The 12,501-nt window shown below is 49.7% G+C and overlaps 1 protein-coding gene across 3 annotated transcripts in view; it reads right to left on the bottom strand.

The window, feature by feature from the left end:
• NCF2 (neutrophil cytosolic factor 2) overlaps window positions 1-12,501 on the bottom strand; it is a 31,617-nt gene that overhangs the window by 8,620 nt on the left and 10,496 nt on the right. Inside the window, exons 3-10 of one of the 3 annotated variants that reach the window (XM_008567941.1) lie at window positions 11,018-11,126; window positions 7,937-8,071; window positions 7,027-7,134; window positions 4,982-5,041; window positions 3,525-3,568; window positions 1,909-2,050; window positions 1,632-1,700; window positions 515-590 (exon numbers count right to left, since the gene is read on the bottom strand). In XM_008567941.1, coding sequence (XP_008566163.1) covers window positions 515-590; window positions 1,632-1,700; window positions 1,909-2,050; window positions 3,525-3,568; window positions 4,982-5,041; window positions 7,027-7,134; window positions 7,937-8,071; window positions 11,018-11,126 — 743 coding nt within the window. The remainder of the gene's footprint in view (window positions 1-514; window positions 591-1,631; window positions 1,701-1,908; window positions 2,051-3,524; window positions 3,569-4,981; window positions 5,042-7,026; window positions 7,135-7,936; window positions 8,072-11,017; window positions 11,127-12,501) is intronic. The other 2 variants (XM_008567942.1, XM_008567943.1) reach the window with 2 other exon arrangements.

Here is a 12,501-nt window from a genome sequence, read left to right as displayed (position 1 = left end):
CTCTCTCGGCATTAGGAGAGATCCATATTGGAGAAAAAATTTCCCTTTCACATTAGCCCATTGGTTCTTTGTCCACACCTCAGGACTCTGCAGAACAGTTTCTCTTCTAGATACAGCTCCTCAGACATTTGCAAAGAGCCACTTCATGTCCCTCTCAGGTAAACATGTGCCATTACTTCAACCCTTCTTCCTAGGACATGGTTTCAGTACTTAATGAATGAGGCGTTTGGTGACTACTTGAGTGGTGACACTCACTGCCCCTCAGAAACCAGCTGTATTCAACCAAGCCCCGTGAGTATTCTGGAGTAGGCAGGGAGTGAGAGCATCGATTTCATATTTTGGGTGTGTGGTTGGTGCAGGAGAGAGGGGGTTCTGGGGTTGTGTGGTCATAAACTAAGTGGCATGTTGGGAGAAGGAGAAACCAGAATTTCCTGGAAGTCTGGGAAAATAGCTCTTAGTGAGGAAGCAGCTTGGAGTGTGCCCAGACCTAGCATGTTGCTCCAGGGCCACTAACCTTGTGACAACTGGGGTCTTCCAGGGGCATTGGAACTGGGAGGAGCTGGGATGTCAGACTCCGGGGAGGTTTCCTCCTGGAAATGACAGAAAAAGATGGTCAGAACCTTCATTCAAAGTTCTCAGGCAGGGGTGGGGGTGAGAAGAGACTCTGCAGACCTCTGTGGAAAGGAGCCAGATGCAAATGAGTTCCTAAAAGTTGGGATGGTGGTAACATTGAAGGAAGACAAAGGAAAATGTTGGTTAAAAGGAAATGCATGGTTGTCCTGATGAAAGCAAAAATCATAATAGAAATAAGAATCCTATCCCCCCCAAAAATGTTCTTGGCACTTTATCATCCCTTCCAGCTATCTTTGAAATCCACTGGAGATGGGGTAAGACATTGAGCTTTTGTTTCAGCTGCACAGGACCCTAGAAGGGAAACATTCCACCTCTCATTTGCATGGCATTTGAACCTTTTTCAAAGCATCTGGATGTAGTGACTGACCAGGGGGCTCAAGCCCATATACAACTGGTTGCACAGTCTGAAGAGAGACAGGCTATTCTGCCATCAGATAGATCATTTACATGGCTGCTCACATCCAACAAAGACCACTCCCCAGGCCTGGCAAAAGGACAGGCCTTTGAGGGGTGATGGAAGAGGTAGAGGCAGCTTCTGAAGTAGTTACTGGTTGCTGGCAAGGCCCACTCTGATTCAGTGCTCTAAAACAGACATCATATTTTTAACGGCATCATACCAGCTGACACATTAACTATTCTTCCAGGCAAAGAGGACTTATTTGGGAAGACCTAACCCTCATGTTCAAGGGGGTTATACTCCTATACTGTAGGCTTTGCTTCCCATGTCATCTCTGACCAGGAGTCGTCACACAGGTGGATGGGCCTAGTGGGCACTACAGATGTGTCCACTCATACATCTTGGTTTTTCCCCTCCTCTCTGGGTTCAGCTCTGTGCAGCTGGTGCCAACTCAAGGTGGGCTCAGGACTAGAGAGTCTCCAATGATCATGACAGCACCTCCTTCATACTGCTCATCTCCCCTCCAGGGAGCGATCTGCAAATGGCGGGAGGAAATGGGTCAGGCCTTAGCCCTCTCCCAGGAAATGGGTCAGTACATTACCTGGGGCTGCTGCTGAGGATGGATCCGCAGCTCAACTGGTTCAAGATAGTTGCAGGGAACAAGCCCCTTCTGCAGTTCAACATCACAGAATTAGAAAGGAGAAAATAAAGATGTGCTCATAATACCCATACCACTGAACAGCCAGAGCTGTGGGTGAGTGATGGCAAACAAACAAAAGAACTTGGCTGGTCTACAAAGAAGTTAGCAGATACTGCTCTGCACAAAGCTCTGCCAGGATCCCATGCCCATGAGCACCACCTCCTGATCCCCTGAATACCTGCCCGTTGAACATGACTGTGGCCCAGTTATCCATGCCCTTCTTCAAGACAAAGACAATGTTCCCTGGCATGACTTGGAGCTCCTCTTGTGTCTCAGGCACAAACCCAAACAGCACACGGTGAGCCTCCCCTTCCAGAGCCCTGCAGGGGGGTAGTCACAAGATCCAGTTCACTGTTTAGCTTGGACCACATCCCTCCACCCTGAGTTACGGGACCAGCGCAATGGACTCGGAGCCAGAGATTTTGCTCCAGGCTTGCTCTACCTCCACATCTAACTGTCCATGTGACCCTGAGCAGGGTGCTTGCCCACCTGGGCTCCCAAGAGGACAAGGTAGGAAATCTCATGTGAATGTGCTTCATGGCCATATATGCAGTGGGACAAGAATAAAAGAAACAAAACAACACAACACAAGATAATGAGGCTTTACAGTCCTTGCCCTCCCTTCTCTTCTGGAAAGTTCCTGGCTGGTTAATCCTGGCCAGCTCCCCAGTCTGGGCTGGGGCGGGTCAGGCAAGTGTGGCAAGGGGACGACAGGAGGTGGAAGTCAGGTGAGAGCCAGCTGGGTGAGGAGGATGAGTGGAGGAGGAGGAAGGGGAAGTAACCTAGAGCTGTGCTGGGGAGGCCCTGGGGACGGGGACCGGAGGAAGAGCGACGTGGGTGAGCAAGGCACGCACAGGGAGGTACGCACAGGATTCCGAGGATTCCGAGGCCGCCTTGCTGCGCTAAGTAGTGTCCTTTCCCCTCTACCACTTCCTCAGGACTGGCTTTATTCCTCTAGGCTCCGGGGCGTCTGATTTGTGCCACTTAGGGATGGGTGACCTCAGGCTGCCCACGTACTCGGGTTTCAGGCTCCCTCCGTTCACTCCCCAGTGTTTCCTGTCAGCCCTTCCTTTTGTTTCCAAACATCCTGTCTGTTCATGTAAGGACTACAGACTCTTCTAGTGGACAGAGCTCAGGAATGGGTTGGTCCAGCCCCCTCGTTTTTTAGTGGCTTTGGTACTTTTTTTCACTTTTTTCACTCCTTGATTGGGTGGGGGAGTTAGGCTTGCTTCGTTCTAGAGGGAATTCTTAAGAAAGCCATAGGTTATGTCACTCTTTGCTTCTCATCTTACAGAAGAATGACTTCCTCTTCTTGAGTCCTTCCTCTTATTTTTTCAGAAAACGTATGCTTATAGGGAGTGGAAAACAACCCCACAGGAAAGGGGACATGATTCTGGCTTCTTGATTCCAGAGAGCTCTGCCTTGCCCTCTGCAGAGTGGGCTGCAGCCAGTGCAAAACTGAACTCTGACCCTTAGGTCAGCCTCCTGATCCCCAGGGTGGCTGTGTTCCAGGGGACACTGCTGAACCTCAGCACCCCTCACGATATGGATGGCTGTGCATGCTGGCATGGAGACCCTGGGTCACGGTGAAACTGCAGCCAGGTCCTGCTGGTCAAGACTCCCATCCCCACTGTATCATTCCATTCTAACCTTGAAACCAGAAGGAGCCTAACATCCTAGAAATTCCATGAGATTTCAACCCTGACCCCAGCTTCATCTTCCTCACTCCCTTTATTGCCATCGGTTTAGGCTTGGAGCTTTGATATTCTGCACATGAATCTAAGTCTAACTTACCTGAAGATCTCTGGGGTTTTGGGTCTGGGTGGAGGCTCAGCTGCCTATTGAACATTCAGGAGAAATGCAGAAGGGAAGGACAATGAAGGAAGGAGGGGGAGAGAGAACAGACTATTAATGGTAATTTGAGCATTCTTCTAGACCAGAAAATTAAAGAACGCATTTCTGGCTGATGGGAACAGTGTCTAGGGACAGGGCACAGGGCACCCTGACTGAACACTGGAAAATAACACCTCCCATCAGTTCCCTGGGTACAGGTTTCACTAGCGCAGCAATTCATCTTGAGCCAGAGCTGGTTTGTGGAGAACGTTAGCTGTTACAGAGCAACACAGTGTCACAGGAGTGCTTTTGACCTTGAGCTCTGTCCTTTTCCCAGGACAGTTTCCGAGAGCTCTGTTTTATAATTAATGTATGCTATATTATATGACTTGAGAATATTTAAAATCAACTCAGGATTCACTGACCAGGCGAGAATCTCCTTTCAATATACATTCCCTGTTCTACACTAAATATACAGTCCAATTATCTGGGCTTCTTTCCGCTCTTGTAGTCCCCTTGCTGAACTGAAGCCCAAGGGACGTCAGCAAGGCTTTCTTCAACTCTACTGTGAAGAAATAGATCAAGGAGTCCATATGCTTGCTCACCCCACCCTCCAGAGCCCCTGTGTTGGTCACATTCTGAGCCAGCAGTAACCATCCTGACCTGGCTAGGCAGTCAGTCCAGTCCTGGGGAGTGTCCAGGGTGTGTGCAGACTGGAGCATAGGTGCCCAGGCTCAGAAAACCCTCCCTCTGCTGGTTCTGACCAGTGCTGTTGCCCGTTACGGTTCCACTGCAACAGAACTCGTATTTTCTTCAACCTGTTTTTACCTTCCTCCCTTCATGAGGAAGCTGCCTGCATATCTAGACTCACTGTCATCCAGTTCATCTGGGACCATCTCTCCAGGCTCAGCTTGGGCTGAAAAATTGGTTCACTGTGGGTGTCCTGCCTGTGTTCCCAGGGGAACTAACTGCCTGCACACGGCAGGAAGATGGAGCCAGGAGAGCCCATGGTCTCAAGCCCAAGCCCTGAGGGATTCCCCACTAGCCCCTGAACCCAAGAAGAGTGGGTTTTGTTAAAAAGCCTTCCATAACTGAGGTTTCAGTTTTCTGAAAGAATGGTCGAGTCTTCCAGTGAGACGATCAACAGACCTCTCAGAACTTAGAGAAGGAAAGATGGCATTTTTAGGGGAAGCAGGAGAGTTGGCTTCAAAGGACTTGAGGTTAAACCTGACACTTCCTGATTCCCCTACTAGCCATGCAACCTGGGACTGAGCATGCGCAGGCAGACACTCAGCCACACTGAGGGGCCAGGGAAGGAGCCCTTACAATAAGGCAGCTCAGCACAAATATCTTCCCCAGTTGGATACGCCCCGGAAAGCTCTGGAAACCTAGATTCAAGGAGGTCGGGACTAACTCACCTGTGGTTGCAGAGGGGCAAACCCAGAGAAACTGTCTTGATCTACCACAGACGCCACGACCTGAAATCAAGGACAGGAGGGTATGAAGCTCTGCCAGGACTGTTTTCCCATCTTCTGTGTTTTTCCCCAAGATTACCTCCTTTCTTACTCCCTGGATCCAAGCTTACTTGTACCTGGATCTAGAAGTGGACAGTGGCTAAGGATTAGATTAATTATCCTCTAGATTAGAAGTTCCAGCAACTGAAGAAACTAGTACCTGCCCCCTCCCTCAACCCAGGCTCACTCTCTCTCTTTTTTTTTTTTTTTTTTTTGGTGTTGCGCCCGCCCGCACCTCGCTCAGCCAGTGAGCGGGAACCGGTCTGTATGTGGGATCTGAACCCTCGGCGGGAGCGCTGCTGCGCTCCCAAGTGGCGCACTGTAGCAGTGCGCCACCGGGCCGGCCCATCACTCTCTCTCTCTTAATTTTTTTTTATTGAGGTGCAATTCATGTAACATCAAATCAACCACTTTAAAGTGAACAATTCGGGCTGGCCCGGTGGCGCACTGCTACAGTGCGCCACTTGGGAGCGCAGCAGCGCTCCCGCCAGCACCGAGGGTTGCGATCCCGTTGCCGGTCCCGGTCCGGTACGGGCGCAACACTGAGGGTTGCGGTCCGTTGTTGGACACGAAAAAAGACAAAAAGGAAAAAAAAAGTGAACAATTCATGGGGCCGGCCCGGTGGCGCACTCGGTAGAGTGCAGCTCTTGGGAGTGTGGTGGCGCTCCCGCCAAGGGTTTGGATCCCATATAGAGACCGGTCCGCTCACTGGTTGAGCGCGGTGCGGGTGCAACACCAAGGGTTGCGATCCCATTACCGGTCACAAAAAAAGACAAAAAGGAAAAAAATTTTAAAAAGTAAAGTGAACAATTCAGGGCCGCTTTAAATTCTATTTTCCAGGATTTTTTTGAGCCCGGTGGCGCACTGCTGCAGTGCGCTGTTGGGAGCGCAGTGGCGCTCCCGCCGAGGGTTCGGATCCCACATGCAGACCGGCCACTCATTGGCTGAGCGAGGTGCGGGCGCGACACCGAGGGTTGTGATCCGTTGCTGGTCACGAAAAAAGACAAAAAGGAAAAAAAAAGTGAACAATTCAGCATCATTTAGTACATTCACAATGTTGTTAACTACCACCTCTAGTTATCAAACATTTTCACTATCCCAAAAGAAAATGCTATATCCATTAAGCAGTTAATCCACATTCCTTCTCCTCCTAACCTGGCAGCCACCAATTTGTTTTCTCTCTCTTTAGATTTGCCTATGACATGTGGCCCTTTGTGTCTGGCTTCTTTCACACAACATAATGCTTTCATAGTCCATTCATGTGTAGCATGGTTCCTTACTCCATTCCTTTTTACAGCTAATATCCCATTGTATGTATATACCACATTTTGTTTATCCATTCATTCACGGATGGATATTTGGAGTGTTTCCATTAATCCAGGCTCTCTTGACCTCTGTTACTGTGCCAGACCCAGTTATCCAGGCAAGGGGCAACTTTAGCCCTATAAATGTGTCAAAGTCAAATGCACTTTTGGAAGGGGACTGCTGACTCACTTTGGTTCATGTCTGAAAGGATGTAAGACCTGGATTCAGAAGGAGTCCAGTTTAAGAAGGAGTCTAATCAAAGGGCTGTGGAAGCAGGGAGAGAATCCTCAGATCATGGAGAAGTGCACTACAGGGAGAAGTAAACTAAGAGGATCCCTTGCTGGCCTAGCATGTTCTCTCCACCTTTAGTGAGCTCCTCAGAGCTGTGTTTTCTTTCCATTGGATCAGTCCCCCAGACTCAGCACCTGGTGAGTAGCTGGTGGCTCCCGCCCAGGGTCAGGCTGGAAGGCAGGAGTGAGAGGAGCCTGGAGAAAATAAATTAGAAGCATCTGCCCGTCTCCCAGTCAGACCTGCACACAGTGACGAGTTTCTTGTTGCCACCCCTCTTCTTAAGAGTCCCTGCCCCTTGCTGCACACGGCTAAGGCCGCAGGAGACCCAGAGCAAGCCGAGCGACCGCGCCTACCGTAGCCTTGCCGAGGTAATCCTTTTTGGTCAGCTGAGCCACTTGTCTCTCGTTCGGTCGGAACAGCCTGCCCACAGGGATCACCACTGGCTCGTACAGCTTCTGCTTCTGCAACGCAGGCGCACAGTGTTTCCTTATCTGAAAATGGGGCTTGTCCTGCCTCCCTCGCAGAATGGACCCAAGGATCCATGTGAGATAACCTCACAAAAGCACTTTTTCCAAATTTGTAAAGACCGATCTTGTTATTATTTTAGGGTTTGAAGGTAGGAACAGTTGGCTTCAAGAACACCTTATGCTGAGAGGCTGTGTGGACGTTGTTTGGTAGTTATTTGGCCAAAACCCTCTTTTCCTGGGGGAACTGTCCCTCTCCCCTCTGTGGGGCATCTGTGGGGTTCTGTCACAGCAAGGCCCATGACAGTGCTCTCCTGGGACTGGTGTTTGCTGATGTGGACCGGAGTAGAAAGACTCACTTGAGCCCTCTTCTTCCTGGTGTTTAAAAAATCTTATTTAAAACTAGCTTCATTCCCAAATGTGCACAAACTATGGATAATTGTTACCATCCATTCACGGAATCAATACGTTTTGTTGAGAGCCATTATTACTCAATGGTAAGCAAGTAGACATGGCCTCTGCCCTCGCAGTGCTTTGAGGCTGCACGGTGCTGCTCCAGCCCCCCGCCTCCAGCTCCCCTGTGCTGCCTTGTGATGCAGGGGCTCTGCTGTCCCATATTCTAGGCCTTGGCTTCTCAGAACAAATTCAAGATCTTGAATGGAAGTATGCTGAAAGATCAGTGTTGCCCATAACTCACAGAAAAGTAAAAGCACCGGTTTATGGTTTCCCAGTCTGCATGTCCTCTGAAAAAAATAAGAATCCAATGAAATCCTCTCACCACCCGAATCAATACACTTACCCAGACACACTCTGTGGCCTTGTCGATTTTGGAATGTCTGGGCTCAGACTTCATTCTCGTAGCCAATGCTAACTGCTCTTCAGCCTTTTTCCATTCCCCTTTTTTGGCGTACATTAAAGCAATATTATATAACACCTAGAAAAGCATAGGCCACAACATAAAACTTGAGATGACTCCAAATCACGGTGCCCAGGTAGGGCTTACACGTATACTCTGGGAATGTTGCCTGGTGACATTTCTCCCCTTCCTAGATCTCCTGGGAATATCTAAAATATAGTATAATTCTTGCTACTGAATATGTCAAGCATGAGCATGGTGTTAGGAAAACATTTAATGCATAAATCTAATACCATGTGCATTCTCCCAGTAATCAGATAGGTCAGGAGGAGGCAAGAACTATTGTGTTGTTTTAGTATAGAGAAGAGTGATTTGCTCAAGGCCCCTTGAAGAGGCAGAGGCAGAGTCGGGAATAAAATACGGGTAGATGGCCTCCCAGTCCAGTTCCTGTTACTGAGCCCAGGCTGAGATGCTGGACAGGTGCAGGGTGGGGAGAGGGTTCCAGATGCATTGTCCTGCACCAGCACCGATGGACCCCAGCCTGCACCACATGAGTGACAAGAGTGTAATATAGCAATGCACATGAGAAAACTCTATGGACAAATGTCCAATGGAGCTGGGAAGAGACTTAGCCACCGAACCCAGGGAAGTGCTTCACCTGGAGTGGGGAGGGAGTAGCAAATTCTACAACAGTCAGAATTTTCTAGGTCTTGAGTTGGGTTGTAGGTTCGTGAGTGTTTGTTTAACTATTATGCTTCACCACTTACACACAGAATCAAATAATCTTTTGGATACATCAGCGAGATTTAAAAAAACCACTCGACTGAAAGAAGTAAAAGGTAGGATACCACAGAAATGAGGCGGTGACATTTGAGGCTAGATTATAAAAGTCGTTGACACTCCATCTCACTTTCTCTTGGATCAGTTGCTCTGGGGGAAGCCAGCTGCCATGTCATGACAAGACTCAGGCAGCCCTAGGGAGAAGTTCACAGGGCAAAGAACTGAGGCCTCCGGCCAACAAGTGACACTAACTTGCCCAACACGGATGGGCGGCTGGATTGGTGTCTTCATGGAGTTAGTGGATGGAACTCGAAAATGGGGGTTGGGACTGAGCCCAGAGTTGGAGACCTGGACTCTTCCAGGCCTGTTTCTCAGCCTCTGTGCACCGCTGTCTACTGCATGCCTGGGTGGCTGCCCCAGTCCACCCCTGACCATGTGTCCATGTGTGCGAAATGAAAGGAGAAGGAAAATGGGGGTTGGGACTGAGCCCAGAGTTGGAGACCTGGACTCTTCCAGGCCTGTTTCTCAGCCTCTGTGCACCGCTGTCTCCTGCATACCTGGGTGGCTGCCCCAGTCCACCCCTGACCATGTGTCCATGTGTGCGAAATGAAAGGAGAACTCAAGGATGCTTACAACTTCCTGTTTGTTTCCCAGCCACCTTCTCAAGACCTTTTCCTACACCAGTTTTTATGACTCAATGACTAGAGAAACCTGAAGACTTCAAAAAAAGTGGTGTGACTTCTCAGAAGCTGGGGTTATACCGTGGTGGGAAGAGAAGAACAAGATTATAAATAGGGAAATGACTGGAGGGTCCCATGGGGCAGAGAAGGTTCTAGACCCTGGGCAGGCCAGCCTTACTTGCAGAGAGGCCCACTCAGCCACTATTTCCTATCCTTCAGATCATTTCAACCTCAACTCTAGGTGGATGTTTCTCTCCTGGAATTCTGCTTTGATTCCACTGAGACACGATCCTTTTTCTGGAGCCACTTGGTCCAGCAACCCTTTAATCTGAACAAGTGGTTCTCGGTGGGGTGACTGGCAATGTCTAGAGATATTTTAGGTTGTGACATTGGGCATGGGAGGGGAGTAGTGGGGGGTGGTACTTCTGGCATCTAGTGGGTACCAGAGATGCTGCTATGATCCTGCAGTGCAGGACAGCCCTCTGTAGTAAAGAATTGTCTGACCCAACATATCACTAGTGCCACGGTTGGGAAACCCAGCCAATTCCCACCACAAAGCCTCATCTGCCCAGGCTGTGAGAAGTGAAGTAAGTTGCTAGCCTGCTGCAGGACTGGGATGGGGCCACACGTCCCCAGGGGCCCCAGGCTGCTGTGGACTCTATTATTAGCCCTGAGTCACCCTGGGAACACTTGACTTTTTGTGCCTGAGAAACTAAAGCAAGGGGACTTTTTTTCAGCAATTCTTCTAAATAAAGATCTGTGACATTTTAGTTCTTAAAGCTATTGGTATATATTTGGGGGTGGGACAAGGCGGGGAGAGTTAGTTGGAAAAAGTACATGAACCTACAGCAATTCTTCTAAATAAAGATCTGTGACATTTTAGTTCTTAAAGCTACTGGTATATATTTGGGGGTGGGACAAGGCGGGGAGAGTTAGTTGGAAAAAGTACATGAACCTACGAAGTCAAAGCTAGTCATGTCTCTCCCTTTTAGTAATATAGAAAAGAAGTTGTCCTTTATGGAAACCTTTACCTAAATGTGTGCTTTGAGCTGTTCTTTGACCAAGAAGAGATACTTGTGCCAAACTATCCTCATTCTCTAAGTATTAAGTAAACACACGGGGTGAGAACCATTAATAGCAGAGTGTGGTCTGTAGCCTGGGAACTGAGCAAGGCTGCAGGGGGTCGTGCATGGGGAGTGAACCCATGATTCTGGATTTGTTAGTATAATGCTGAGCAAATAGCGTGTGCACCTGATTGCTAAACACAACATACAAATTACTATGAACACTCTCACAGGCCAACACCCTCGTGCAAGCCTCATTTTTGCATGGTCCTTTGAGCCTCATGATAATAAAATGCACTCCCTCAGGTAACTCATAACTTCATGATGACCCTGCAGTGATCCATTGAGTCTTTTCTCAAGCGAGCATCTGAGTCCCAAGCACAGGAGGCAAAAGGACTTTCCCAAGCTCCTGGAGGTGTCAGCAGATCCCCGTGCAGCTGAACCATCAGCTGCCTGTCCAGCCACGACCCACTGCCCAGGCTGGGCCCTGTCTTCCTTACCTCACAGGCAAACAGCTTGAACTGTAGCCCCAGGATCTTGTAGTCTATCAGCTGGTTCCCTCGAAGCTGAGTCAAAGCCCCTTTAAGGTCTTTAATAGCTGAATCATAGCTGCAGAACAAGGGGAGAAAATAAACCAGTCCAGGGCACAGAGGAATACATGCAGAATAAAATGTGTGTCTGCTTCTCCGATCTTGTCCACCTCACTGGGACAAGAAGCCTTTCCCATTCCTTTTGACCTGCTCCAGTTTTTCACCGACGCTGAGCCCAAGTATCCTCTAGAATGAAGTGTGCCCCGGCACCCCCTGGGCTGTGCATCACAGCAACCCAGAGAGCCCCAGCTTCAGGCATTCACAGGGATTTTCTTCTCTCCTGACTGCATGCGATGCCCACCTTTCTGTCGACCTGGCTGTGGCTTTCAAATACAGCCCTCACTCTCTCTTGAGAGCTCCAAGCAGAGCCAGCCCCTGGCCACCCTGTGTCCCTGTGGAGTGTCCAGAGCTGATCTGGAGCACTGCTCACTTCTCGTGCTGCCCCTCCCCGTTTGGCCCCCCGTAAGGCCAGGCCAACCCGAAACAGCTCCAAGGGGCCCTTCTCAAAGCTGCCCACAGCCTTCTCCTGTGCCTTCTTTTGAGTCCAACTTAGCTCTTGATTTTGTGGCTTTTGTGTTCTTCTCTCCCCTAATGCCTCCTCTACACACGTTGGAAAAAAGAAAGAAGAAACTACCATTCAGCCAGATGGTATTTCTAGTGCTGTTCCTGGTGCTGCCTTGTGCCATGTTGGACTGGGTTGTGTGGACTGGTGCAAGGTGTATCAGGCTTGGGCCGCTGTCCTTGCATTCAGGGCAGAGAATGGGGGATGACTGCATCAATAGGGCTGCAGGGGAGTGAGCAGGGCCTGGACACATACTCCTGAGGAAGCTGGCCCAGGCCTCAGCCTGACTGACAACCACAGAGGCCCTGGTGGGAGGGGGCCATTGCTGGGCCTGTAAGGGGTGGTCGCGGCAAAAACAAGCTACCCTGCCCCTCAGTCCACTCAGCCCCCTGGCCTGGCAGGGACAAATTTGGATGCCTGATGTGGCTTCCACCTGGGCAACTGGACCAAAAGTCCCCAGGCCACTGTCTCACCCGGACGTGCCATCCAAGGCTGCTCTTGGAGACAAGCCTGGATCTGGGCACAGGCTGGCAGGGATTCTCAAGAGGCAGTGTGATGTAGTGATGGGACCAGGAGTGGGACACCAGATCCAGCAGCTCTGCCACTAGCTGGGAGACCCTAGCAAGTTACTTCCCTGGCCTCAAGATCCATGTCCATAATATGGGAGTGTGTTGTGTCCAGGGAGCACAGTACATACAAAGAGAATACACCATGAGGAGATTACTAGTACGTGGGTCCAATTTCTAGAGTCAAAACTACCCGAACTTTAGTCCTGGCTTGGCCACTGATGGAGTTTGGATGTGTTGTCCCCTCCAAAACTCATGTGGAAATT

Source organism: Galeopterus variegatus, unplaced genomic scaffold (assembly GCF_000696425.1).
Source record: "Galeopterus variegatus unplaced genomic scaffold, G_variegatus-3.0.2 Scaffold358, whole genome shotgun sequence".
Taxonomy (NCBI): Eukaryota; Metazoa; Chordata; class Mammalia; order Dermoptera; family Cynocephalidae; genus Galeopterus; species Galeopterus variegatus.
The sequence above is the reverse complement of the archived record's forward strand: the minus strand, read 5'-3'. Positions and strand labels throughout refer to the sequence as shown.